This window comes from Trichosurus vulpecula, chromosome 5 (assembly GCF_011100635.1).
Source record: "Trichosurus vulpecula isolate mTriVul1 chromosome 5, mTriVul1.pri, whole genome shotgun sequence".
Classification (NCBI taxonomy): domain Eukaryota; kingdom Metazoa; phylum Chordata; class Mammalia; order Diprotodontia; family Phalangeridae; genus Trichosurus; species Trichosurus vulpecula.
In genome coordinates this window covers 146109895-146136669 of record NC_050577.1, presented here as the reverse complement: position 1 = coordinate 146136669, position 26775 = coordinate 146109895, and the positions used below count along the sequence as shown (strand labels likewise).

Genomic DNA, 26775 nt, shown 5'->3' with positions numbered 1-26775 from the left:
GTACTTCCTCCGCCCCTAGAGACACACAGACACAGACACACACACACACACACACATTTAGTTTCCTTTTGTGTGCTGTCTTTCCTCGTTAGATCATTAACTTCCTCAAGGATGGGGACTATCCATCTTTTTCATATTTGTATCTGTAGCACTTAGCACAATGCCTAGCACATAATAGGCATTTAATAAATGTTTGTTGAATTGAATTAAGATATTAAGCAAAAGATATAATATATTTTATGCTATGATACTTGAGATTTCTAGAGGTATCTATTTAGAATTCCTAGTGGGTTTCTGTTAGGAACAGCATTATTATGTAGTTTATTCAGGTGAACCAGAAAAAGCTGTTCCTCTGGGATACTTGGATTTTCTAAGTAAACATACTGAGAGATCTGTTAAGAGCTAAAAAGGCAGTAGGGGCATGGTCATTCAGATTTCTAATCAAGTTAAAATGCTACAGAAAACTGACCATAGAATTTTATTCAAAGCACTTTGTTGGATATCCTAAAATTTTTCTCAAGTAATGTTTTTAATAGTATGATGAAATCATTTGACATGTCCAAAGGGATAAAAAGCACACAGTCGTTTTTCACACGGAGTATTTTCATTAGTACCATAGCTGTTACAAATGCTGAACACAGTCCAAATTTAGTTTAATGCAGCCTACTCACATGATTACAAGATTATATTTGATGGTAAAAATTTCTGGCTTGAAAAATCTAAGTACTATTTCTATACTCCCACACGCAATTTTAACTGGTTTAATTCTCCATAAATGAAATGCTACAACCTGTTTTCCAGTATACAGATCCTAAACAATCAATAACCTCTTGGGCTAAGTTGTAAGCAAAGTATTATGTATTAATTGAAATACAGTATTAATAGTTGAGGTCTCAAAAACTGGTGATAAATTGCATCTTATAACATTTTGTTTTTAAGTCTAGTATGGGAAATATAAAGCTGAAAGAAAAAGTATTTAACATACAACTTTTTGCGTATTTGATATGAATCTGATATGTGGATCTCATCAAAATATAGTATACCTTAAAACTATTGGGTTATGGAGAAGAACATCAAATTACTTTTACTAGTACACCAGCAAAATTATATACTTCTATTAAAGAGCAGTTTGTGCTAAAAAATCATACAATTGACTTGAAGGATCATTCCAAAGGATGTTCAGATTTTATAACAATTCCTCACATTCGACCCTAAGAGGGGTAGGGACTTTTCTGTGTTGGATGAAGGGAAAGAGTGAGCCATCTCTAAGATTCTTTCCCATGTCATTTTAGTGTAGTATAGGAAGCCTTATGAAAGGAACTAAAAACTTACTCATTAGCCCCAAGGCATATTGGCCCAGGCCAGTCTCAAAAAAGAGCATAAAATTCTTAGAGGAAGGAGCAGCTGCAGCAGCAGATGACAACTTTGGCACATGGCAGCAGCTGCTAGAAAAAGCAATGATTTACGGCCCCAGAGGTGGAATGAAACAGCAGTAGGAACAGGAGGTCTAAGGCTATGCTAAGGAAGCAGCAAGAAGCACAGTTAAGGGGCAGCAAGGCATTCACCACTTCTGAGAGACAGAGATGTGACTGGTGTCCAAATGCAGCATAATCCTTCATTCCCTCAGAACAGGATCTGGGTTGAAAAAGGATTCTCTTCCCCACTAGTGTTGGGGGAGGAGTGGTAGCAGATTGTGGCTTTTCACATATGACACAAGAACTGAGAATGCATCTACTACTAGATTTTCTCTATGATTCACTTTGCTATTCTGTCACATCTGAATGCTTTGATATCTGATTTATGATTTCTGCTTTGGATGAAGAATGAACTGGATGGGGGCTTGTGCTGCGTTTGCATAAATATAATAAACTAAAAAACCCAAGCCGGCAACTGGGATAACAACTAGTTCCATTATTAAGTGGGAGGACAGAGATATATTTTTCTTAGGTTTGTCATACCTCATGTTCACTGTTCTGGTCTTCCCTCATACCTAATCCAATTTTCCTATTTGAATTTGGATATTTTCCCTTCAACCTGAAGAACATTGATCATGTACAATGATGAAGAGACTATCATTACTATGGTATTTGCCAAAGGTAAATGAAAGAAGGCTCTGGGTACTAATGGATAAAGCATTCATCTATCATCTGTAATCAAATTCCTGACAAATGCCAACATTTCGATCTAGGAATTAAAGAAAACAACTGAACTTTCTTTAATTTAACAGAGAAAGTGAAATGATTTAATACTTTTAATGAGAAGACTAAAAAAGACTTAACAAAAATTAATTTTCATTATTTCTATGGCAACATAACTGCTAAATGATAGGTTATTAAGAAAATCTATCATTAAACAGGGAAGTGAGAAAGAAAAATTGTTGAATACATAAATATTTAATGTTTTAGCATATATTGATTAAATCAAACATAATAGATACTTTAAAGTGATAATATTAATTACATTAATAATACAGATGAGTACATTTCAATGAAGGTATGAGATTTCAAAGAAATTACCTTGATTTTAATTTCTCTCTTACGGCATAAATTTACAAGTTTATTTTAAAAAGCCTCATCAGTTGGTATCCATGTAATACAATTTTGAGTCCTCACCAGAGTAGGGTTTAAAAATATGCTCATAAAAGCAATGTAAAAAAGTAAAAGCTGCACTTAAATGTTTTATATTTTAAAAATATATGATTTTAGCTAAATAATTCACACTTCAATGCATCAGCAAACTCACTGATACAGATGCTCTTTCTGTGGTGCATATTAAAACCCATGAATGCCTTCTCATCCTGTGCAATTCTTATTCAAACCCTCCCATAAATCTTCCATGGCACATTCACTGAAATGTAGCTTTCCTTTAGATTTTTTAACTTCTGTTAATACCAAAGCAGCATAAAGGTAGTATATATGTTATTCCTCACCACTTCTACATGAGAGACCCATATATTTTCCCACTCACACCTTCGCAGGATATTTTATAATATATTTTCACTTGCAAGTTATCATTGGTAATACTATAGTCTATTTTCACTCAGATATTTCATTAATGCCCTCTGCTCTTTGAAGTAATCCTTTGGTAATATGACTGTTATTGCACTTAATAAGTAAATTAATTTAAGTATTATTGTATTTCTTTAGATTGGCTAAGCTTACTTATGAAAAATTAATATTTCTTCCAATTGCTTAGGTCTGTTTTTATTTATATAAAGAGTGTTTTGTAATTGTATTCAAATAATTCCTCTGTGAATGTTGCATTTTCAAGTATTTCATACAGTTTGTTTTCATTTATATTTTATACTGTAGTTATTCTATCTCTTCTTTCTAGGTTGTGGTGATGATTTATTTGGATTAATTTTAGATTGGAGCAAGTGGAAGTTAGTGACTTTAGGAGAAATCAAGATAATTATAAAACAGAACAAAAGGAATGAAAAAATGGAAGACAATGTGAAATATCTCATTGGAAAAACCACTGACCTGGAGAATAGATCCAGGAGAAATAACTTAAAAATTATTGGACTGCCTGAAAGCCATGATCAAAAAAGAGTCTAGATATCATCTTTCAAGAAATTATCAAGGAGAACTGCCCTGGTATTCTAGAGCCAGAGGGTAAAATAGAAATTGAAGGAACCCACCAATCACCTCCTGAAAAAGATCCCAAAAAGAACACTCCTAGAAATATTGTTGCCAAATTCCAGAGCCCCCAGATCAAGGAGAACATAGTGCAAGCAGCCAGAAAGAAACAATTTGAGTATTGTGGAAACACAATCAGGATAACACAAGATCTAACAGCTTCCACATTAAGGGATCAAAGGGCTTAGAATATGATATTCCAGAGGTCAAAGGAGTTGGATTGAAACCAAGAATCACCTACCCAGCAAAACTGAGTATAATGCTCCAAGGCAAAATATGGACTTTCAATAAAATAGAGGACTTTCAGGCTTTCTCAGTGAAAAGACCAGAGATGAATAGAAAATTTGACTTTCAAACACAAGAATCAAGAGAAGCAAGAAAGAGAAATCATAAAGGACTTACTAAAGTGGAACTGTTTCGTTTACACTCCTACATGGAAAGATAATGTGTGTAATTCATGAGACCTTTCTCAGTATTAGGGGAGCTGAAGAGAATATACATATATATAGACAGACAGCACAGAGTGAGTTGAATATGAAGGGATGATATATAAAAAAAGCAAATTAAATTAAGGGATGAGAGAGGAATATATTGAGAGAGAGAGAGAAAGGGAGAGACAGAATGGGGGAAGTTATCTCACACAAAAGTGGCAAGAAAAAGAGTTCTGTTGGGAGGGAAGACAGGGCAGGTGAGGGGGAATGAGTGAATCTTACTCTCATCAGATTTGACCTGAGGAGGGAATAACATACACACTCCATTGGGTATCTTAGCCTACATGAAAGTAGGGGGAAGAGGATAAAAAAGGGGGATGATAGAAGGGAGGGAAGATAGCGGAAGAAGTAATCAAAAGCAAACACTTTTGAAAAGGGACAGGGTCAAGGGAGAAAACTGAATAAATGGGGACAGGATAGGATGGAGGGACTCACAACATGAGTATTGTGGAAGTGTTTTACATAATGATGCATGTGTGGCCTATGTTGAATTGCTTGCCTTCTTAGGGAGGGTTGATGGGGAGGGAAGAGGGGAGAGAATTTGGAACTCAAAGTTTTACAAGCAGATTCTCAAAAAAAAATTGGTTTTTTTTTACATGCAACTGCGAAATAAGATATACAGGCAATGAAGCATAGAAATCTATCTTGTCATACAAGAAAGTAAGGGGAAAGGGGATGGGGGGGAGTGGGGTGACAGAAGGGAGGGCTGACTGGGGAATGGGGCAATCAGAATATATGCCATCTTGGAGTAGGGGGGAGGGTAGAAACAGGGAGAAAATTTATAACTCAAAATCTTGTGGAAATCAATGCTGAAAACTAAAAATATTAAATAATAAAATATGGAATTCAAGAAAAAAAATAGTCACAATCACTCAAATGAGTTTAGCCTAACCAATCAAACAGGAAAAAAACCAAGTGGATGAAGAACAACTACTATCCCAACTACTATGCAGTTGCACGGACAACCTATTGAGGTGGTCCATCAGTAAATAAATATATCTTGAATAAACATAAAATAGTCAATGTGCTGAGCTCAGAACTGAACAGGAGAAACAGAGGGTACTGGATTGCATCTGGAAAGATTGATATCAAGTTATTTTAATATTTCATAAATATTTTAGACTAACAATGTCAATAAAATCAAAGAGTAAATCTGTAGGAATTTTGGGGTTATTTACCCAAGATGCAATTAATGGCATTTAAATAATAGAGCTGAAGTTGAAATAGCACTAATAGAATAAAAACTAGATATCTAACAGTATAAATTTATTTTGGATAAAAAGAATTGGCCATTGTTTTTATTTTTCCACGAGAAAAAATGTAATTTTAGGAGTTTAAATAGTATTGGTAAAATGAAGTCTTCTTCAAAGTAGTTGTGGATTAAAAGGTACGAAAAGTTATATAAAAGATAGATGTAATGAAGTAGAACAACAGAAGAAAAATTATTAACAATTAAACTTCTGGGAGAGGATTCTGGGAAGGTGGCAGGGTAGGTCAGAAAATTCCAAGCTCTCTAGATTCCGCCCCCCCCCCCCCCCCCCCCCGCCCAAACAAGACAAAATTGCACCTCAGGGAGAATGCAGACTGGTAAACATACACAAGAGCTAGAGCAGAACAGGAGAAGAATGCAAGAAAAATCCCAGGACTGAGGTTTGGACCCTGTGAAGTGTAAACACCTCCAGGCTAGTTCCAAGGAAACAGCAAGTGGCAAGCCCTGGGACTAGCTGAGTTGGGAGGTAGCCTCAGCACCAGCCATAGTAATTTTCACCTCTGGGACAGTGTGGGTAGTCTAGCATCTAAGCAGGGGAAGACTGAGGGAAACTTTGCTGATGGAAGGGACACTATGCCTAGATGTGCTGCCTAGATGCTGCCCTGGGTGAGAAGGAACCAGCACATGCCCAGTGAGTACAGAAGCCATGGGGCTGGATGCTGATGGCTGGGCACTTACAGGAGGGCAAAGTTCTTGGTTTTGGTTCCAGGCCAGAGGGGAGATCTGAAGGAGGATCTGAGGCCAGAGGTACCAATCTCATACCCCAGGACTAGAGATGACTACAACAAGTTGCTATAAATAAAAAAATAAAAATAAATGAGCAGGCAAAGTAGAAAAAACCCCAACATAGAAAGTTATTATGGGAAAAAAGAAGACCAGGGTTCATCTTCAGAGGAGAATACTGAAGCAAAAAAAACACTCTCCTACCCCAAAGAGTAATGTCACATAGTCACCTGCCCAAAAAGAATTCATAGAAGAACCTAAAAAAAGACTTTAAAAGTCAAATGAGAGATAGTGAGAAAAATTTTTTTTTAAAAATAAGAACAATTCAAGAAAAAGAAGATTATGAAAAAAATGTTAACCAACTGGAAAAGGAGATCCAAAATCTTAAGGAAGAAAATGACTCCTTGAAAAATTAGATTGGGCAATGGGAAGCCAGCAAAGTTATGAGACCAAGAAATAATAACACAAAATATAAAGAATAAAAAATAGAAGAGAATGTGAAATATCTCATAAGAAAAACAACTGATCTAGAGAACAGATCAAGAAGAGAAAACAAGAATATTTGGATTACCTGAAAGCTACTTTCGAAAAAAGCATCTTGATACAATAATACAAGGGATAATTAAAGAAAATTGTCCTGAAGTGGTAGAACAAGAGTGGAAAGTAGAAAAAGAAAAAAATACACCAATCACCACCTGAAAGTGATCTTACAAGCAAAGCCTACAGGAATATCATAGCTAAATTCAGAAACCCCCAGTCCAAAGTGAAAATATTACAAGAAACAAGAAAAAACAATTCAAATATGGTAGAGTCACAATTAGAACCACACAGGACCTAATAGTGGCTACACTAAAAGACCGCATGTTTTGGAACACTATACATCAAAGAGCAAAAGAACTGGGTTTCTGGCCAAAAATATCATACCCAGCAAAGTTAAGTATAATCCTGAATGGGAAAAATGGACATAATGAATTGCCAGACTTTTGGGATTTTATTGCAAAAACACCTGAACTTAACAGAAAATTTAACATATAAGACCCAAGAGAAATATGAGGTAAACATCAAAAACTAATGACAAGGGACTCAATAAAGACAGTGTTTACTTTTTATATGAGGAAATGTAAACTATATGTAGTTCAAAAGAAAGATGGGGGTAGAGCTGAGTATCATGTCATTCTAAAATGTAATACTGTCTAGGAAAAGGCAAAAAGAGTAAATCTCTTATACAAATGAGGTGCAAGAGGAAGAACTGATACATAGGAATTAGATGGGGGAGGAGGGTTGGTAGTTCTGGAACATTACTCTCATTGAGAAAAGGTTAAAGAGGGGAAAAGACATATAAAACTCAGAAAGAAAGAAGGCAAAAGGAATAGGGAGGGGGGAGAGGATAACAGAGGGATTTTTAGAGGGAACCCTACTCACATTAGATCTGGGTTAAAGAGAGAATAATACATACACTTAGAAGGAAATAAAAGTCTTCCAAACGTATAAGGAAATAAGAGGGTAAGGGAATAGTTTGGGGTGGGGTGGATATAGAAGGGTGTCTGGATTAACAGGAATGGGATAAAAGAAGGAATAACATATTTAGAAGGCTATAAGTCATCTCAATTCAGATCAAAACAAGAAGGGAAGGGGGGAAGGAGCATAAGGGAGGGATTTTTGGAGGAGGAGTAGGTAAAATACTAGGAGGGCAAGGTAGCAGGTTGAAGTAAAGCAGAGTAGTCAAAAGAGATAGGAAATAAGAGAGACACACAAACATAAAATAAAGATCAGGAATAGAATGTATTAGGAAAAAAAGCAGGGGTAGTAATCATGCTCTCAGATAAAGTTAAATTTAAAATAGATTTAATCAAAAGAGAAAAAAAGGTATACTATACTACATGTCAGCCATATTTATCAATATTGTTTTAGACGATTTTAAATAACTAAACAGTATAAGGATGGAATATTGCTTTGCTGTAGGAAAAGGTAAGTTGGTGGACTTAGTAAAATAAGTAAAGACTTGGTCTTATCAAGGAAGATGTTATCCACCCTCAGAAAAACAGGACAAACAAGTATAGTATAGTCTTACATAGATGCATGTGAATGTGTATGTCTATATATGAGTAGGATTATAGATATCTATATCTATCTATTTATCTATATCCAAGTGTAATTCCAGCCTTCTTTGGGTGGGGGTGGGGAGGACGAAGGGAGGAAAAAAAGAACAAAGTAAAAAGTGCACAGCAGAGAACAAAAGAAAACTTACAAGGAAGCAAAGAAAAGATGGACAGCTCTGAGCACAACATGTAGTATTTGTTATATAGGCTTTCTTGAAATGGAAATTTATTGCTGTATATTTTGAATCTTCTCATGTTCTGCTGTAGAAATGTCAATGCTTTTTGTTTCTTCTCTTATTTTGTAATTAAGTTCATAATGTTTTTCTTTTCTTTCCATACTGTGTACTTAGATTTTAGTATTGAAGTTTAAAATAAATTAATAAAAAAAATTTCTGAAAGTAGAAATATCTGTAGAAAAGAAGTTAGCCTGCTAAATGGAAATCAGACTTTGGAAATTTGGCCTAAGTTTATGGTGACCTACATTAACAAATGAACTGAAGAAACAAACTGAAGATACATCTCCGCATTTCCTACTTGGCAAAAAAAACAAGAATGTAACCTAGTTTAGCTTCTACACTGCCAAACAGACAGAAAAAATTCATTAATTCAGCTTTCATTGAATTTGAGTCTTTGTCATTTCCTTTAGTACTAAAATATATTTTCAGAACCTGGGCTGCTGGTAGAAATAAACAGTGCCTGTTCACTGCTTTATATATTTACTAAAAATTTTTCAAGGGATAAAGAATCAACAAAACTCTTTCAGGAAGATTCCGCTAAAATGAAGGGCAATTACTAGCTGGATATGTACTTCATTTACAAAAGCATCCTTTTCACAGCAGATAGCTTATTACAGATGAAGAAAAATTCTTTCAACTACTGATATCTTGAATTATTTACATGATTTTTACTTGTATAACATTCAAAAAGCATAAAAGGTTTTAAGTTTAAAAAATGCACTTTTGAGTCGGTCAGTCAGTCAATAAGTATTTTTTTAATGCCTACTATGTGCTAGGCACCGTGACAGGCCCTAGGGAACATAAAGAGCTATTATGATATGGGAGAAGCAAGACCTGTTAGGGTCCCTGTCATGCACACTGGGCTAATTTTTTCCTGGCTTTCCCTAAGGTCCTACTTCACAAAGACTAACTTTTCTTTAAAAAGTCTTACAACTAGTGGTTCAGAAGGCTAAGGGTCCCTTTGACATAGGTGGTAGAGCATGCCAAGCTCATATTGATCTGATCAGCCAGATTCAGATACACTATAACCCCCCAAAGGGGCATTAAGTGATACAGAGGGTCTGTGAGGTTACCTAGCTCAATACTCTCACTTCGGATGAGGAAAATGAGACTCAGAGATGTTATATGTCTTGTATATGGTCATACGGCTGCTAGATTTCTGAAGTGGGATTCAGTATACTATCTACTCGTCGATACTACTACCATGATTGATAACTGTGGTTTTTCGTTGTAAACTGTGTAGCATATTCAGGGTTCAGTGCCTTCAAAGCCTAACTACAACAGATTGACCTTCTGTCTGGATCAGCCCCCTTTGTTCACTGAAGCTGAAAAGGGACTAAACATTTTCTCCCAAACAAAATCCTCTAAACAGGGAAGCTTTTACCAAACAACTTAAAATCAACTATGCTGGTAATTTATATTTCAGAAAGTTTTAGAATATATTTCCAAACAAAACTGATATAGATTGTTAAAAGATAAATAATTTTAAAGAAAAATAACTGACATTTTAAGTGATTTAAGTATAATTTATATAGGCATAAATTTTGGGGGAATACTACATTGTAGTTTAGTAATACAAGTAAATTTCTTCTTCATAGACATATTATTTTCATGCTTTTAAAAACTATAACAGCTATAATAGATTCAATATTACCAATAGTGGGAGAGTAATATAACATTAATCAAATTGTTCCAAAAAGGAAAAGAAACTGTACATATGGATGGATAAGTAAAGGTATTTATATCAGGGACACTATATGGAAAGAGTAAAACTGATTAATCTGGAGTTGACTGCCAAAGCTGAGAGAACAGATGGATGAAACCCTGCATGTGCAATGCTTGCTTATGAAAATGAATACATGTTATTAATTATATAAGGCATCAATAAATTTATAACAATGACTAATTCAAACTGACAAAGGCACCTTGTTATTTCTTTCACACAACTAAAAATCAAGAAAATTTGTATTTGTATCTCTCTTTCCAAATCATTTAAAATTTATATAACTGATAGAGAACTAAATGACTTAAAATAACCTGAAAAAAGAAACTTGACTGATTGTTCAAATCCTGGAACCCCAGGAATTTCTGGAAGGTACCTTAAAAAGATCATTTAGTTCAACTCTCTCTCTCTAAAGCTGAGGGAGTGAAGATGTCCCAAAAGGGCAAGGGATCAGTCCTAATTCACAGAGCTTAGAGATGCTAAAACTAGGAACTAAATACTATATGGAAAAGGAAGCTTTAAGAAGTACTAAAACCTTAAGCATACTATCAGTGCTAGTCTTAGCTCAGTCCTTTAATTCCTTTAATTGCCATCCAATGAGAAAACTAGATTTGCTTTAGACAAATTTATAATAAAAATTTATTGAATACATCTACTTTACAACACAAGCGATATCTACAAACATCTTACAGACAACAAAAATGTATTTACCTGTTGGGGAACTGACGTGGCTTTCTGGTCACCAGAGTACAAAAGACCTTAAGGACCAACTAACAACAGGAAACTATGCTGAGCTGAATCAACATCATGTCCTCACTGAATATCCTTGTTAAATATCCCCTTCCCCTGCTGTGACTAAGTAATCCTCCTTTATTTAACTGTTAGATCATTTAGAAAGGTTTCATTTCATTCCAATGTTGTACTCAAGGTATTAGATTGACTCGGTCAGCCCTGGTCCTAAAATACGTGCCTTAAAGTCACCCAAAAGAAAAGCACCATCAAAACCATGTTGGTTCATTTTTTCCCCCATTTTTCACACAGCTCGATGACTATAATTTCATTAAAAACATAATAACATACCTTAACTATTTCTTCAATGAAACAAATATGTGAAACAGGGTCTCTCTTTTTGGCTAATACTTTTTGCAAATGTTGAACCTGAAAGAAAGAGAAAGAAGAATATTTGTTAAATAATCATCTTCAGTCTTTTTTCTCATGGAACACAGGGAACATGAAACTTGTATGAACCTATATACCTGTCCACAGGCAGCACAAATCTGATCCATCAGTTTCTCCATATTTGTCCAGAGGGCAGCACGGAAGGCTGCAGCATTTCCTGGGGCTGGCATAGTGGATCGTCCAGGGCCTCCTGTTAATATATAAAGAGAATGTATTGCAAGAAAACATAATCTGTAAGCTCTGTTAAATAAGTAGAAAACCAACCAAAGCATATATACTTCAATTATTCAAGGATCTGTGATTTTACTAGTAAGGGTCCTTGCTCTAGTGACACAGATTTCAGTTCCAGTAGAGAATTGTTTAGGCATTATTGTTGAAAACTAAAGACTTTGAGCTCTGTTGGTGTAGCCTTTGGGAATTCGGGGTCACCACCATGATGAGGTATAGAATTAGGTCTTTATGTAAAAGGAGAAATTATAAGCCATTTGTTTTGCACCAAGCCTAACTCAGGCCAGTTCAGAGATTCAGACTAAGAGGTCAGAATGCAATGAGATACTTGTGAACCATAAAATAAAAATGAAAACCACACTAATAACAAAAAAGATTTAAAAGTATACAATTCCTGGTTAAATTCAAATAAAACATGAATCACTTCTGCTTCTTCATTCACAATAATTGATAATGTTAGGTCAGAAAAGCAACCCTGCAGGACAATTCAAATTCTGCGAAAACTTCCAAAGCACCAATTCCCTATAGTCTGTGAGCCTTTTATACCTCAAGGGATAAGGAAGTCAAAAGAATCATTCAAGCCTAAGTCTGTCTTTCCTGGCCCGGCAAACAAAATCACAAGGATAGTCTCCTAACTCTCAAGGGAGACTAGTAAAGCCTACATAACACAGGCAGACATTTCATGTCACACCATTTCCTTCAGGAAAAAAAATCACCTGATATTACATAACAGGAAGTTATAATTCCAAACAAAGAGACAAGAAAATTAAAATGGAACTATGATTAGAAACTAGAGATACAGGCAAAAGGGAGGACCCTCTCTCAAGTGGCCATCTTAGCAATCTTTGCTTCGATCAATGACAAAAATCAAGAAAACTAGCTACTATGAATTTGTACTCTCTTGGACTTTTCTCTTTTTTGTTTTTGTGTTGCTCTCATGAAAATCCACATAGTAGGCATCAGCATATAGAAATACGTTATTTTCTTAGCAATTTAAAAAAAACAGCCAGGAAAGGAAGTCTATGCCCTCATCAAATAAGAATAGGTTCAACTCCAATTTTATAGAATTAATGAGTTTTGAAAATTAATTCCAAGGCTTTACATATATTGTTAAGGAGAGAAAGACATAGAATTAAAGAAAGTGGCATTGCCTTATATGCATAACATGAATCTTATTAACTGCCTTCTGTGTATAAAAGCACAAAGTATAGAAGCATAGCAGAAGGGTGTCAAAAACACTTTGGACCAAAGTTTAGGGAATGTGTTACGAAAAAACTTTTATTTTGTTAAAGTACAGGAATCAAGAGAAAGTGCAACAACAGTAACAGAGATGAAAAAAATATTTAGAGACAAGCCTAACCTAGGCCAGTCCAGTGATTCAGGCTCAGGGGTTAAAGCCAATGAGAAATCTGTGGACCATAAAATGCAATAAAAAACAAATTTGCTAATGACAAGAAGTTAAAAGAATATAATTTCTAAAGTTAAAAAGAATTTAAAATGCTACTTCCCTCAACTACCATAGTCATCACAGCTAGCCACCCTAGTTCAGGAGAGCATTCTCCGTAGGCAAAAGAAACTCCAGTAAAATGTTTAACACTGATTCCCACTTGGCCAAGGTTTTTATGCCTCAAGGAGTAAGGAAACCAAAAAGCTTCCCCACTCTGATAAAGCACTAGCCTAGCCTGGTATCTGGGGCACTATGTGGGCCAGAAGGAAGAGGAAGGGAGTGAGGGCGTAGGGTTGAAGGCAGGCTTCCAACTTCAGCAATGTGTGAGCATGGGAAGTTGGTCACTCTTCCACAAGGATTGCCCAAGGGCTTGTTCGCTGTGTGATTTCTCTAAAAAGATTTTTTTAGTATATACTAGCCCTTGGTGGCAAGGTCTCAAAATTTTCTAGAGGCAAAACAACGCCAGCATAAATTGAATTAGAGGAAGATCTTGTTACAAATAATAAAAATGATCTTAAAAGAATGAGGGCAATGCAAGGGGCAATCCATAGTCGGTCTTTTGATGTAAAAATAATTATGATGACTAGGAACAGCAATAGGTTCTCAGTATAGAGGACAAAAATTTCCCAAGCAAGGTCAATAGTCTTTTGCATGCAATCTGTCCAGGGCCTGAGCTGATGACTAAGTCTTACTCAATGCTGACAACCAGTGTTCCCCACAAGGGCAAAGTACCAAATTGTGGCTTTCTCAGAGGCGTCCACATTCATCTATGAGGCTTGAATGAAGAGTCTTTTTTACCTTCATCTAGGGACATAAGATTAACCACAAGAGAGATAAATAATCACCTATTGGACCCTCTTGAGGAAGAGTATAATTAGTGGAGCAGAAGGAAGCAGTACAGCCCAGCTTCCTCCACAACTGCTCCAAGTAAGATCTCAGAAGAGGACCAGACTGAAAGGAGATCAAAGGAGATTTTCATTTTCCAAAGTAAACTATGGATTTGGACCCCGGGTAAGTAAAGAACCAGAGTTTGTGGCTGTTGTTCACTCGTTTTTCGGTTGTGTCTGACTCTTTATGACCTCATTTAGTGTTTTCTTGCCCAAGATACTGGAGGAGTTTGTCATTTTCTTTTCCAGCTCATTATACAGATAAGGAAACTGAGGTAAACAGGGTTACATGACTTGCCCACGGTCACACAGCTAGTATCTGAGGCCAGGTTTGAACTGAAGATGAGTCTTCCCAGCTCCAGGTCCACCACTCTATCCATTGTGTCACCTAGTTGCCCAGTAACCGGGGTCATAACCACGAAAGGGCTGGCTGGCGCTGTAGTCCCTGGCCCCAGGGCAAGATCCCCTGGGCTCAGTCATGGAGGAGGCCTACATATATCAATACTGCTCAGACTAGGCCTAGGCTACCAGTGACCTCACAGTGAGACTGTGGGCTCACACCAGGGCTGGACAAAACACTGCTGTCACTCATCTGGTATCAGAACACCTGGTAAATGGCTAAATACATTATGAAATGGAATGTTATGTTGTAAGAAGAAACGAATGATATCACAGTGCTTGGAACATGGCATCTGCTTAGTAAATGCTAACTGACTGACTCTTTTACAAAACACAACAACTGAGCTTGTTCTATGGTACAACCACAAGATTACATCCCAGCCCTGGTAAATGTTGATAGCTTTCTCTATTACATGCTATTAGAATCAGTTTGTAGGGGTTGGTTATTTAGTTTAGTTTTTGCTTTAAAGTAATTCCTCCTCTATTCAAATTTATAACATTACTTCATTCTTTTCCAATGCATTCTTCAAATCTATACTATAATTATTTATATACCTATCTTTTGTCTATAGCTAGATTTCTTCTTGAGGGCATGGATCACATTCTATTCATATATGTACCCCCTACTGCCCAGGAAAGAGCCCTACATGTAGTAATCACTTCATAAATGTTTGTTGAATTGAATGAAACTACCATTTGCCCAGTTCAACTGGTTGATAATATGGACAGAAAAAAAAACATATAAAAATTCTGAAACATAACTTCTCTTATTTTTAATTTTATACTAAAAATAAATCATTAGGTTAGCCTGAAGCCTAAGCATTACATGTACTATTCAAAAAGGCTTCTCAGATAGAAACACAAAAGCAAAAAATAAAATACATTCATACCTCTCACGGCTGTTTGGGAAGGCTGAGTCAAAACTTTGATGTCTAATGCACTATTTATGTTTTCTTCCAGAGTAGCACAATATGCATCCACTACATTGGTAATAGTATCTTTCAGAGTTCCAAGATTATGGAAAACCTGAAGAGCTGTTCCCACTTGAGTTGGGTTCTTTAAAAGAGAGAAGAAGAAATAAAACCATTACCAATAATGTCTAGACTTTTAACTTTGAGCAGTATTTAATGTTGTCTTCATGAGCGGCAGTTTTCACATTTAAAATTTTTTAAAAGTTAAATAAACTCAATGCATCCAGAAGAAATGCTCTATCTTCTCCTTCTGCTATGCCTTCCTCATTAATACAGGTTAAACCTTACCCAAGGGAGAGGGGTTATAATGAGTCAGTCACCAGATAATTACCAGATAAATGGTAATATCAGAGAAGATGGTACTAGCAGCTGGGAAAGTGGTAGAGATTATGAAAAAACCTCCTGCAAAAAATGGGATTTGAGCTGAGTCTTAGAAGAAGTAAGAAAACTAAGGGGCAAAGGTAAGGGGACAGAGCACTGCAGGCATAGGGACAGCCAGTGCAAAGGAACGACATGTTTAAATATACATGTTTACATTTGATCCCTGAGGTAATAGCCTCTAGAGCTTATTGAGCAGACAAGAACGGTTGATGTTGTCAGATCTATACTTTAAGAAAAATATTCTTGGCATGTGAGTAGAGGATGGACTCAAATGGGGAGGGTCAAGGCAAGGATACCAATTAGAAGGCTACAGTACTCCAAACAAGGAGTAACAAGGGTCTGAACTAGGGTTGTGGTTGTATGAGTAAAGAGAATGGAGCATATAGGAGATATGTTGTCAAGGTATCAATGACAAGATGAATGGTTAGAGACTTGGCCCTGGAGTCGGGAAGACCGGGGTTCAAATGCAGTCTCTGACTCATACTTTCTATGTGAAACCACTGGACCTTTGAGCACACCTAGGTAACTTGCTAAGAATACAAACTACAGGAGAGGTGCTAATCTGTGGTAAAAGTCTCCACACTTACAGGTCACAATAGGGATGAAATAACAGGTTCAAATTGAAAAAAAAAAGCCAACAACTACATATATACTTTACAAATTTTTAAAAATAAAACTGTCATAAATACAATAAAAGCAACAAATTCATGCTAAGTAGAAAGAAAAGAAAGTAAAAAAAGGACTAAGAGAAGGAAGATAAAGGCAATATGTTCAAGTTAATATATACATCTTCATATGTGTATATATATATATATATGTATATATTTATCAAGTTAATAATACATCTATTGGGTAAATAACAAGTATAGTCTCACAGACTTTCAGAGTTGAAAAGGTTTCAGGACACATCTATTCCAACCCAAAGAAGATTCCTCCCTGGAGATACACATAAAGTACTTTATTATAAACTCTTTTGGGAGAAGTACTTTGTTTATTTTTTTTTACTTTTTTGTGTTCCTTATTTGTATATTTTAACTTGTCAAGAAAAGTTACAATATTAATTTTTAAATGCTAAAATAAAGTTTTTTAAAATTAAATATATGATGAAACACAAATCCTATAAAACTAGACTTCTTACCTACTCTCTAGGACAGAAATGAGCATCTGTACATTTGTTATAGGATAATTAAAATAAGTTGTGGGCAACCATTCTTCCTCATTTTTCTCCTTTAAGCTTTAGGTTTTTGTTCCATTACTTATTCCATAAGGTCATGCCAAGCTGCACAGTAAACAGAAAGCAGGCACTTCCTAGATGATTTTGTACCTGCTTATTTTTCTGAGCCTCAAGCTACTTATCTACCTCTGTGGGTGCTATCTCTCAGGTGACTTTGTTTTAAACGAAAAGTAGATCTTTGGGTAAACTTTGCTTAGTAAAAGTATATTAATGAAACTTTACACTTGGCACCTATTTTTGAAAACTGACTTCTTAAAAATGAACTACAATTCTCATATGGAAATCATTAGGATTGTATCTCTCTTCAAGGCAGTGTGGATCTCCTCACAGCTGTCACAGTGGCTTCTGCATGGACAAAGCAATGACTATGGCTACATTTATTCACCGTCATTAAATCAATATTTATTAAACACCTGCTAGGTACTATGGGGATACAGAGGTCAGTAAAGACAGTTCTTTGTTCTTAAGTGTCTGCTGCCACCTTCCATGTTGTTTCTTTTCTTTCTTTCTTTTTAAATTTAAAAAATTTTGTCTTGTTTTTATACTATAACTATTCGTTTTCTTGTTTTAAATTAATTTTTCCCCCTCACGAACCCTTTCCTTCAACAAATAAACAAACCCCTATCAAATCCCTATCCCCACCCCCAAATAATAAAGCCCTTAATACATAGTTGCATAGCTCAGGAAAACAAATTTTCCATATGTATGTCTTTTTCTGCCTTGTTACTTACCTTTCTGTCAAGAGGTGAATGATATTTCTTGTTTTTTTTTTCCTAATCTTATTTATTTATTTAATTTATTTAATATATTTAGTTTTCAGCACTGATTTTCACAGGAGTTTGAATTATAAATTTTCTCCCCAGTTCTACCCTCCCCCACTCCAAGATGGTGTGTATTCTGGTTGCCCTGTTCCCCAGTCAGCCCTCCCTTCTGTCACTTGACTCCCCTCCCATTCCCTCTGCCTGTACTTTCTTGTAGGACAAGATAAATTTCTACGCCCCCATTGCCTGTGTATCTTATTTCCTAGTTGCATGCAAAAACTTTATATTTTCTGTTTTCGAACATCTGTTTTTAAAACTTTCAGTTCCAAATTCTCTCCCCTCTTCCTTCCCCACGCACCCTCCCTAAGAAGGCAAGCAATTCAACATAGGCCACATGTGTACACTATGTAAAACCCTTCCACAATACTCATGTTGTGAAAGACTAACTATATTTTGCTCCTTCCTAACCTATCCCCCTTTATTGAATTTTCTCCCTTGACCCTGTCCCTTTTTGAAAGTGTTTGTTTTTGATTACCTCCACCGTCATCTGCCCTCCCTTCTATCATCCCCCCTTTTTTATATTCTTCCTTCTTCTTTCCTGTGGGGTAAGATACCCAGTTGAGTGTGTATGGTATTCCCTCCTCAAGTCAAATCCGATGGGAGCAAGATTCACTCATTCCCTCTCACCTGCCCCCTCTTCCCTTCCTACATAACTGCTTTTTCTTACCACTTGTATGTGAGATAATTTGCCCCATTCTATCTCTCCCTTTCTCCCTCTCTCAATATATTCCTCTCTCATCCCTTAATTTGATTTTATTTTTTTAGATATCATCCCTTCATATTCAACTCATCCTGTGCCATCTATATATATATATATACGTATATATATATACACATACATATATACATACACACACACACACACACACACATATATATATATATATATATATATGTATGTATATGCATATTCCCTTCAGCTACCCTATTACTGAGGTCTCATAAATTATACACATCATCCTTCCATGTAGGAACGTAAACAAAACAGTTCAACTTTAGTAAGTCCCTTGTGATTTCTTTTTCTTGTTTACCTTTTCATGCTTCTCTTGATTCTTGTGTTTGAAAGTCAAATTTTCTATTCAGCTCTGATCTTTTCACTGAGAAAGCTTGAAAGGCCTCTATGTTATTGAAAATCCATATTTTGCCTTGGAGCATGATACTTGGAGCATGCTGGGTAGGTGATTCTTGGTTTTAATCCTAGCTCCATTGACGTCCGGAATATCATATTCCAAGCCCTTCAATCCCTTAATGTAGAAGCTGCTAGATCTTGGGTTATTCTGATTATGTTTCCACAATATTCAAATTGTTTCTTTCTAGCTGCTTGCACTATTTTCTCCTTGATCTGGGAGCTCTGGAATTTGGCGACAATGTTCCTAGGAGTTTTCTTCTTGGGATATATTTGAGAAGGCAATCTGTGGATTCTTTCAATTTCTATTTTACCCTCTGGCTCTAGAATATCAGGGCAGTTCTCCTTGACAATTTCTTGAAAGATGATATCTAGGTTCTTTTTTTGATCATGGCTTTCAGGTAGTCCAATAATTTTTTTAAAAAAATTTTTTATTTTTATTTTTTTTTTTTTTTTTAGTTTACAACATTCAGTTCTACATAATTTTGAGTTCCAGATTTTCTTCCCTCCCTCCCCTCCTCCCTGCCCAAGACGGCATGGAATCCCATATAGCTTCCATGTATAACTTCACATTGAATTAATTCACACACTAGTCAAGTTATGGAGAAGAATTGTGATCAATGAACTGAATCATGCGAAAGAAGAAACGACCAAAAAAAAAAACAAAGAAAGAAAACCAACCCAAAAACAAAAACAAAAGAGAGAAAGAGAAAGAAAAAGTGGGGGGGGAAGGCTAGCATGAAGTGTACCTCAATCTGCATTCATACTTCATAGTTCTTTCTCTGGATGTAGATAGCATTCTCCATCGTGAGTCCTTTGGAGCTGTCTTTGTACCTTGTGTTGCTGAGAAGAGCGAAGTCTGTCAGGATTAGTCCAATAATTTTTAAATTATCTCTCCTGGATCTATTTTCCAGGTCAGTGGATTTCCCAATGAGATATTTGACATTGTCTTCCACTTTTTCATTCCTTTGGTTCTGTTTTATACTATCTTGATTTCTCATCAAGTCACTAGCTTCCACATGCTCCAATCTAATTTTTAAGGTGGTATTTTCTTCAGTGGTCTTTTGGACCTCCTTTTCCATTTGGCTAATTCTGCCTTTCAAGGCATTCTTCTCCTCATTGGCTTTTTAGAGCTCTTTTGCCATTTGAGTTAGTCTATTTTTTAAGGTATTGTTTTCTTCAGCATTTTTTCAGTATTTTTTTGGGTCTCCTTTAGCAAGTCATTGACTTGTTTTTCATGGTTTTCTCGCATCCTTCTCACTTCTCTTCCCAATTTTTCCTCTACTTCTCTAACTTGCTTTTCCAAATCCTTTTTGAGTTCCTCCATGGCCTGAGACCAGTTCATGTTTTTCTTGGAGGCTTTTGATGTAGGCTCTTTGACTTTGTGGACTTCTTCTGGCTGCATGTTTTGGTCTTCTTTGTCACCAAACAAAGATTCCAAAGTCTGAGACTGCATCTGGGTGTGTTTTCACTGCCTGGCCATGTTCCCAGCCCACTTACTTGACCCTTGAGTGTTTCTTCAGGGTATGACTCCTCGTAGAGTAAAAAGTACTTTGTTCCAAGCTTGAGGGGATGAGCTGTTGTTTTCAGAGGTATTTCTATACAGCTAGCTCTGCCACACCAGCACTCCTCCTTCCCCAAGAACCTTCAACCCAGACCTGAATCAGATCTTAAGCAGGCTCTGCACTCCTGCTCTGATCCGCCACTTAATTCCTCCCACCAGGTGGCCCTGGGGCCAGAAGCAACTGCAGCTGTAGTTTTGTAGGTGTACCACCTCTGCTGCCCTGGAGTGGTGGCCAAACCTCTAACTCCTTTCACTCCCCAAAGCTTTTCCCACTAACCTTCTCTGTTGTCTTTGGTGTTTGTGGATTGAGAAGTCTGGTAACTGCTATAGCTCACTGATTCAGGGTGCTAAGGCCTGTTCCACCTAACTCCTGGTCTGGTTGGTCCTGCTGCCACCCATGCTGGGCTCCGCTGCCCTCTGCTCCCAGTTCCATGCGCGATAGACCTCACCCAGCGACCATCCACGCTGTCCTGGCCTGGAGCCCTGCTTCCCTCTGCTATTTTGTGGGGTCTGTAGTTCTAGAATTTGTTCAGAGCCATTTTTTATAGGTTTTTGGAGGGACTTGGCAGGGAGCTCACCCAAGTCCCTGCTTTCCAGCCGCCATCTTGGCTCCGCCAGGTTAATGATATTTCATCTTCACTCCTTTGGACCCATGGTTTATTTTTGTATTGATCCCAGTTCTAAAGTCTTTGTTTTTCTCTATGATGTTATCATTGTATATACTGTTCTCCTAATTCTGCTTACTTCATTCTATATCTGTTTCCTCCAGTTTCCTTTGAAACTGTCCATTTTATGATTTACATAGCAAAATATATTATAATTAGATTACATTCATATGCCACAATATGTTTAGCCATTCCCCAATGGGAGGAAATCCCCTTAATTTCCAATTTTGGGTGACCACAAAAAGCAGTGCTTTGCCCTTTTCCTTTGGATTTTAAAACTTTATTTGAGGAGCTGGCAGAGTTTACATTGGTCTTAAAGGACAGTAACAGTTTTCTTAAATTTCTAAAACAGTAAATATTCCAACAAAACAAAATGTGTTAAGGAGGTGAACGCACAGCAATATATAACAACTGCAGCCTAACATATGAATGTGTATTGCCCAACTCAAAAACTGTAAACTTTGTCTTTCATTTGTAATGTTCTATTCTTAGAAACATACACTTAGTAAGTTGATACTGCATTTATTTTAAAATAATAGTCCAGTTTAAAAAATATGACAAATATTACATCTAAAACATTTCTGCTGTTTAAAAAGAAAGAAAAAATTTATAGCACGTGCACAATAAAATCAAATTAAATAAAATATCAGGAAATGTATGGTTGGGAAATATCAATATCTGTCTGTGAATGACTTTTTAAAAGCTCAAACTCAAACCATATGGATACTACTTCAATTTATAAACTATTCTTGGTGAAGTCAATTATTTTGACCTGGTTATAAGAGAATTTAAGTCTAGTGCACACTGTCAACACGTAACTACCCAACAAAGATAAAGTTGAGTTACAACTTTAACTTATAGTAGACTTATAGGTAAGATGCTATATCTGGACACACACAGACCATCATCAAATTTCTTTGAAAGCTTGTGCTTCATTTGAGCAATTTCATAGGACACTTTCATCTCACAAAAACCAAAATGTATAGTTATTAAATTCTTAAGTTTCTTGAAATTAATGAAAAGCTCTCAAATATAACTTCTCTGAGAAATGTGTTCTGTAATATTAATCAAATGATGTTTTTCATTGGTAAAACTTTATTTAATCAATATTAAAAATGTAACATTATTTCATTTAAAGGCATCTGTTTGAAATAGATTCCACAAGTTCCACTTAGAAGTTTCACTGTTGTGCAGAGGTAGTGCTGGGTTCTTCTAAGGTCTAAGTTTTACCAAGCCACAAAGGCTGTGAGTGTGTTCTTAGCAAATGACTAAACGCTATGCAATGATCCATATACTGAATATAGAAAGATTCACTGCGAGAAGATTGGACATTAAACAGTGAATATTTTGGTTGTGGAAACTTGTTGTAGGAAATGTGTCTGTAAGTGTTAAGAATCATTCAATTTATAGATTACCAATAAACATCAACTTGGCTGGTGGAACTCTAAATGTGAGATCATTATCCAGTTGCAAAGAATTGGGCAAATTACTAGAGATACTAAATTGCTTTAATGTTGACATTAACCTGACAAAAGATCTCTAGTGAAATACTAAAGGGTTAAGTTCTTGGTCCTATTCTGTTTTGTTGTTTTTATCAATTATTGGATTGAAGAATGAATGATATGCATATTAAATTTGTGGCTGATTAAAAAAAAAGTGCTCCAAAAGTTATAGATCCCATGGACTTAACTATCATCCCTATGGAGAAAACTTCCGGATTTATATATGCACCTCTATTCTCTCCCCTAAGTTTCACTCTGATACATCATGAATTATTTAATCGGACACTTCAAAATGAATGTCCTAGATAGATCTTAAACTCAACATTTCCAAAACCGAATTTATTATTTTTTCTCTTAAGCCCTCCTTTCTTCCAAACTTCCCTAATTCTAGGGTCATGCATCACCATCCTGCATGTCTCCCAAGATTATATCGTTGGCATTATCTTAGATGTCACTCTCCCTGACCCCACATATCCAAACAGTTGTTGAATCTTTCCATTTCTACCTTCGAAACATCTTTCATATCTGACCCCTTCCCTATAAGCTAACACTTGTTTCAAGCCAGCTTAACCTATTATCTAGATTAATGTAACAGGCCTCCCAATTGGTTTCCCAGTCTCAAGGTTCTCCCCACTCCATCTCTACACACTGCTACTGTAATGGCCAGCAAAGTGGGACTTTTTGCTGTTTTTTCTTTTGGAGTGCTGCTCAGCACTAAGGCAATCAAGTGCCTTTGATTGAGTTTTGCCTTTGTTTGAATCAAGAATCTTTGTTTGAATCAAGAGTCTTTGATAACCTGTTTAAGTCACAAGAAAGCCTAAGTCACATGAGTTTGAGTCACATGGTTGTGACGCCCTCTGCCCCTGAAGAAGTGTATATATACTCGGAGGTTCGCATCTTCCTTTGGGGACTCACTCATTGGAAGAGTGTCCGTGTGATTTGACCAGACAAGACTCTGGGTAGTCGTTAAGGAGCCCCCTGGCTTTGAAAACCCAGGTATTGGTGCTTCTCTCTCTGGTAACTATGTATATATTGCCATGGACAGAGAGCTAGAAGTCCTGTCTGCTGATGTGTATTATTTACGCTGTTTATATAATTTCTGCTTGTGTTTTCGCTGAAGTTCAGGGTGCTGACTTTTTCCCCTAAACTAAGTGAAAGATATATGTATGTTTAATTAAAGTGAGACTGTAAACCCCTTAAAGTTGCTTTCCTTAGAAAAGCAGATCAAAGAACCTGTGCTAGCAGCACTCCTGTGTCCTGGTGTTATTGGCCTTACACCTCCACAGCAGCTGCAAGCAGCACTGTTGTTACAGCTACTAAAACAATTTTCATTAAGTGCATTATCTGACTCAATCTCATACTCAATAAACTCCAATTGCTTCCTTAGCATGCGCGCACGCACACACCCCCACACACACCCCCACACACCACACACACCCATACACAACCTGATCCCTATCTATCTTTTCAGTCTCAATGGATATTATTTTCTCTCCTGCTTTCTGCAACCAAACAAAACTGGCCTTCTCCCAATTATTTATGCATAACACTCTTATTTCCTTTCTCCTTGCCTTTGCCTTGGCTTTTTTCTCATGCCTGGAATTTACTCCCTTTATCTCCCCTTAGTGAGTCCCTCATGTCCTTTAAGATGCAACTTAAGCACCATCTTCCACATGAGGTTTTTCTGTATTCCATCAACTGCAAGTAACCTTCCTCCCAAACTACCTTGTATTTCACTAGTTTGTATATATTTGTATTTATTCACTCTGTCTTTATGCAATATGTATTTTTATATATGTACATGTATTTAGACATTAGAGTGTAAGCTGTTTGTGCCTCTGTATTTATGTCTCTCCCACCTAGCAAAGGCCTTAGCACAAAGCAGGGGCTTAACACATGTTGAATGATCAGTTTTTCACTGCCAAATCTAATGGTCTTTTCTCAGTTCTCATCCTTTCTGACCTCTTTGCTGCATGTGATAGTGTTAAACACTAAAGTATACCTTCTTGGATACTCTATCCTCAATAGGTTTTCGTGAAATTGTTCTTCTCTGGTTCTCCTATCTGTCTGACCACTTCTTTTTAGTCTTCCTTACTGGATCTTCATACCTATGTCATATCTGCTAACTGTGGGTTTCCCCTAAGGCTCTGTCTTAGGGTTCTCTTCTCTTTTCTCTCCATACTATCTTGAATGGTGATCTCACCATCTCCCCTAGGTCCAATGATAGCTTTTATGCAGATGATTCCAGTTCTACATATCCAATCCTAGTTTTTCTCCTGAGATAAAGTCCTAAATCATCAACTAAGTGCTTTTTGGACATCTCAAACTGGATGTCCTCCAGGTACCCCAAACTCAGTAAGTCCAAAACAATATTCATTATAGAAATCCCAAACCCTCTTCTCTTCTAAAATTCCCTATTACTGTGAAAGACAATCTCCTAGTAATACAGGCTTACAGCCCGGTCATCCTTGACTCCTCACTGTAACAACAATTCGGCTAGCAGCTGTTATGGGGGTGAAAGAGCAACACAAGTCCAACAACAAGAACGCTGCGAGCACAGCTTCTTTTGATCTACTTTACTAAGGAAAGTAACATTAGGGGGTTAACAATATTGTTTCAATCCAACATACAAATATCATTCACTTAGTTCAGGGGAAAAAGCCAGCACCCCGAACTTCAGAGCAAATACAAACAAGTTATAAACATATACAATATACACAGACCAAGTACAATTCATAGTAACCAAGAAACCATCAACATCTGGGCTGACGAGCCTAGAGGCTCTCAGAGGGGCTGTGGAGTCCCACGCCAACACTCCTCCAGGAGTGAGAGCCTTAAAGGAGAACACCAACCTCTGGGTTTATATATCTTGCTCAGGGTCAAAGGTGAGTCACACATGCGACTCACCCATGTGACCTAAAAGAGTCACAAAATTGCAACTTAAACCCACGTGGTCTAAAAACCTCTGATGTCACAAACATATCACACAAACCCATGTAAACTAGGTTTTCCCTTGAGGCAAGGAGGTCATCAAGGACTCCTAATTTAATCAAGGAAACAAAGGCCAAACTCTTCAAGGGCACTTGGTTGAATAAGTGCTAAAAGCCCTCCTTATTTACCAATACACTCACTCTCACCCAAAATACCCAATCTATTATTAAAGACTACAGAGCAAGAGTTCTAAATTTTTTCTGTATTATGGACCCCTTTGACAGTCTGGCCTATCATATCCTTCACAGAATGTTATTAAATGCATAAAATAAAATATATATGATTCTAAAAGAAACCAATTATATTGAAATACAGCTATCAAAAAATGTTCATGGATCCATGGTTAAGACCCTCTACCATGCAGAGATTAATTTTTTGGGTTATATTAATTCTCAGAAGATGATCTATCACTGTGGAAAGTCTAAAGCTTAGACTCGGGAATTCTTAGCTGCAGGGGGCTAAGCCACTTAAGTATCCCCACTAAGTCATGCATCAAAATGGTGATCTCCCCAGGACTGAGAAGCTACCATGCTGCCTAAGGAGATGTGAACCAGCTCATGTTAGAAAGAGAAATAAAACAGATTGAAGTTCCTATGCTAATTAATGGGGGCAAGATAAACCCATCACAAAAAAAGAAAGAAAAAAAAAGGGGGGGGCTATCTACTAAGAAACTGAGGTTTACGATCTCCATTAGTGGAAATCCATACATTCACACCCATAATGACAGTACAAGCAGAAAAAATCTTAACTAAGAGTATCCCAAAGTAGAACAAGATTCTAAGAAGGCTCTAAGTTTTCCATCAATTCAGATCTTAAAATTGAGACAAGATAATAACTTATGAATGAAATTACTGTTCAAGTACAGTGTGTTAGACTAGATGACCTCTGATATCCTTTCCAATTTTGAATTCTAAGACCCTAGAACTCCTGGCTGATGCCCTTACTAACAACTTCTTTATGTGTCTCAAATTCCTTAGCTGTAAAAATGAGGACACTGGATTAAAATACATGTAAACGTACCTTCCAACTCTGAGAATCTATATATGATTGATCATAAAGAAATTAGGGGCTTTGTCTATGTTTCTGGAAGTGTTCTGCTTATATACGGCGGAAAGGTGTTGAACTATGCAACTAGTAACTAAATTTACCATTACCACCAAGGTAGTATCTGTCTCTGTAAACTTCATTTCTCAGATGAAT

The 26775-nt window shown here is 36.6% G+C and overlaps 1 protein-coding gene across 1 annotated transcript in view; it reads right to left on the bottom strand.

The window, feature by feature from the left end:
* COG5 (component of oligomeric golgi complex 5) overlaps positions 1-26775 on the bottom strand; it is a 368496-nt gene that overhangs the window by 114174 nt on the left and 227547 nt on the right. The window contains exons 8-10 of the mRNA XM_036761810.1: positions 15211-15376; positions 11437-11549; positions 11261-11338 (exon numbers count right to left, since the gene is read on the bottom strand). Coding sequence (XP_036617705.1) covers positions 11261-11338; positions 11437-11549; positions 15211-15376 — 357 coding nt within the window. The remainder of the gene's footprint in view (positions 1-11260; positions 11339-11436; positions 11550-15210; positions 15377-26775) is intronic.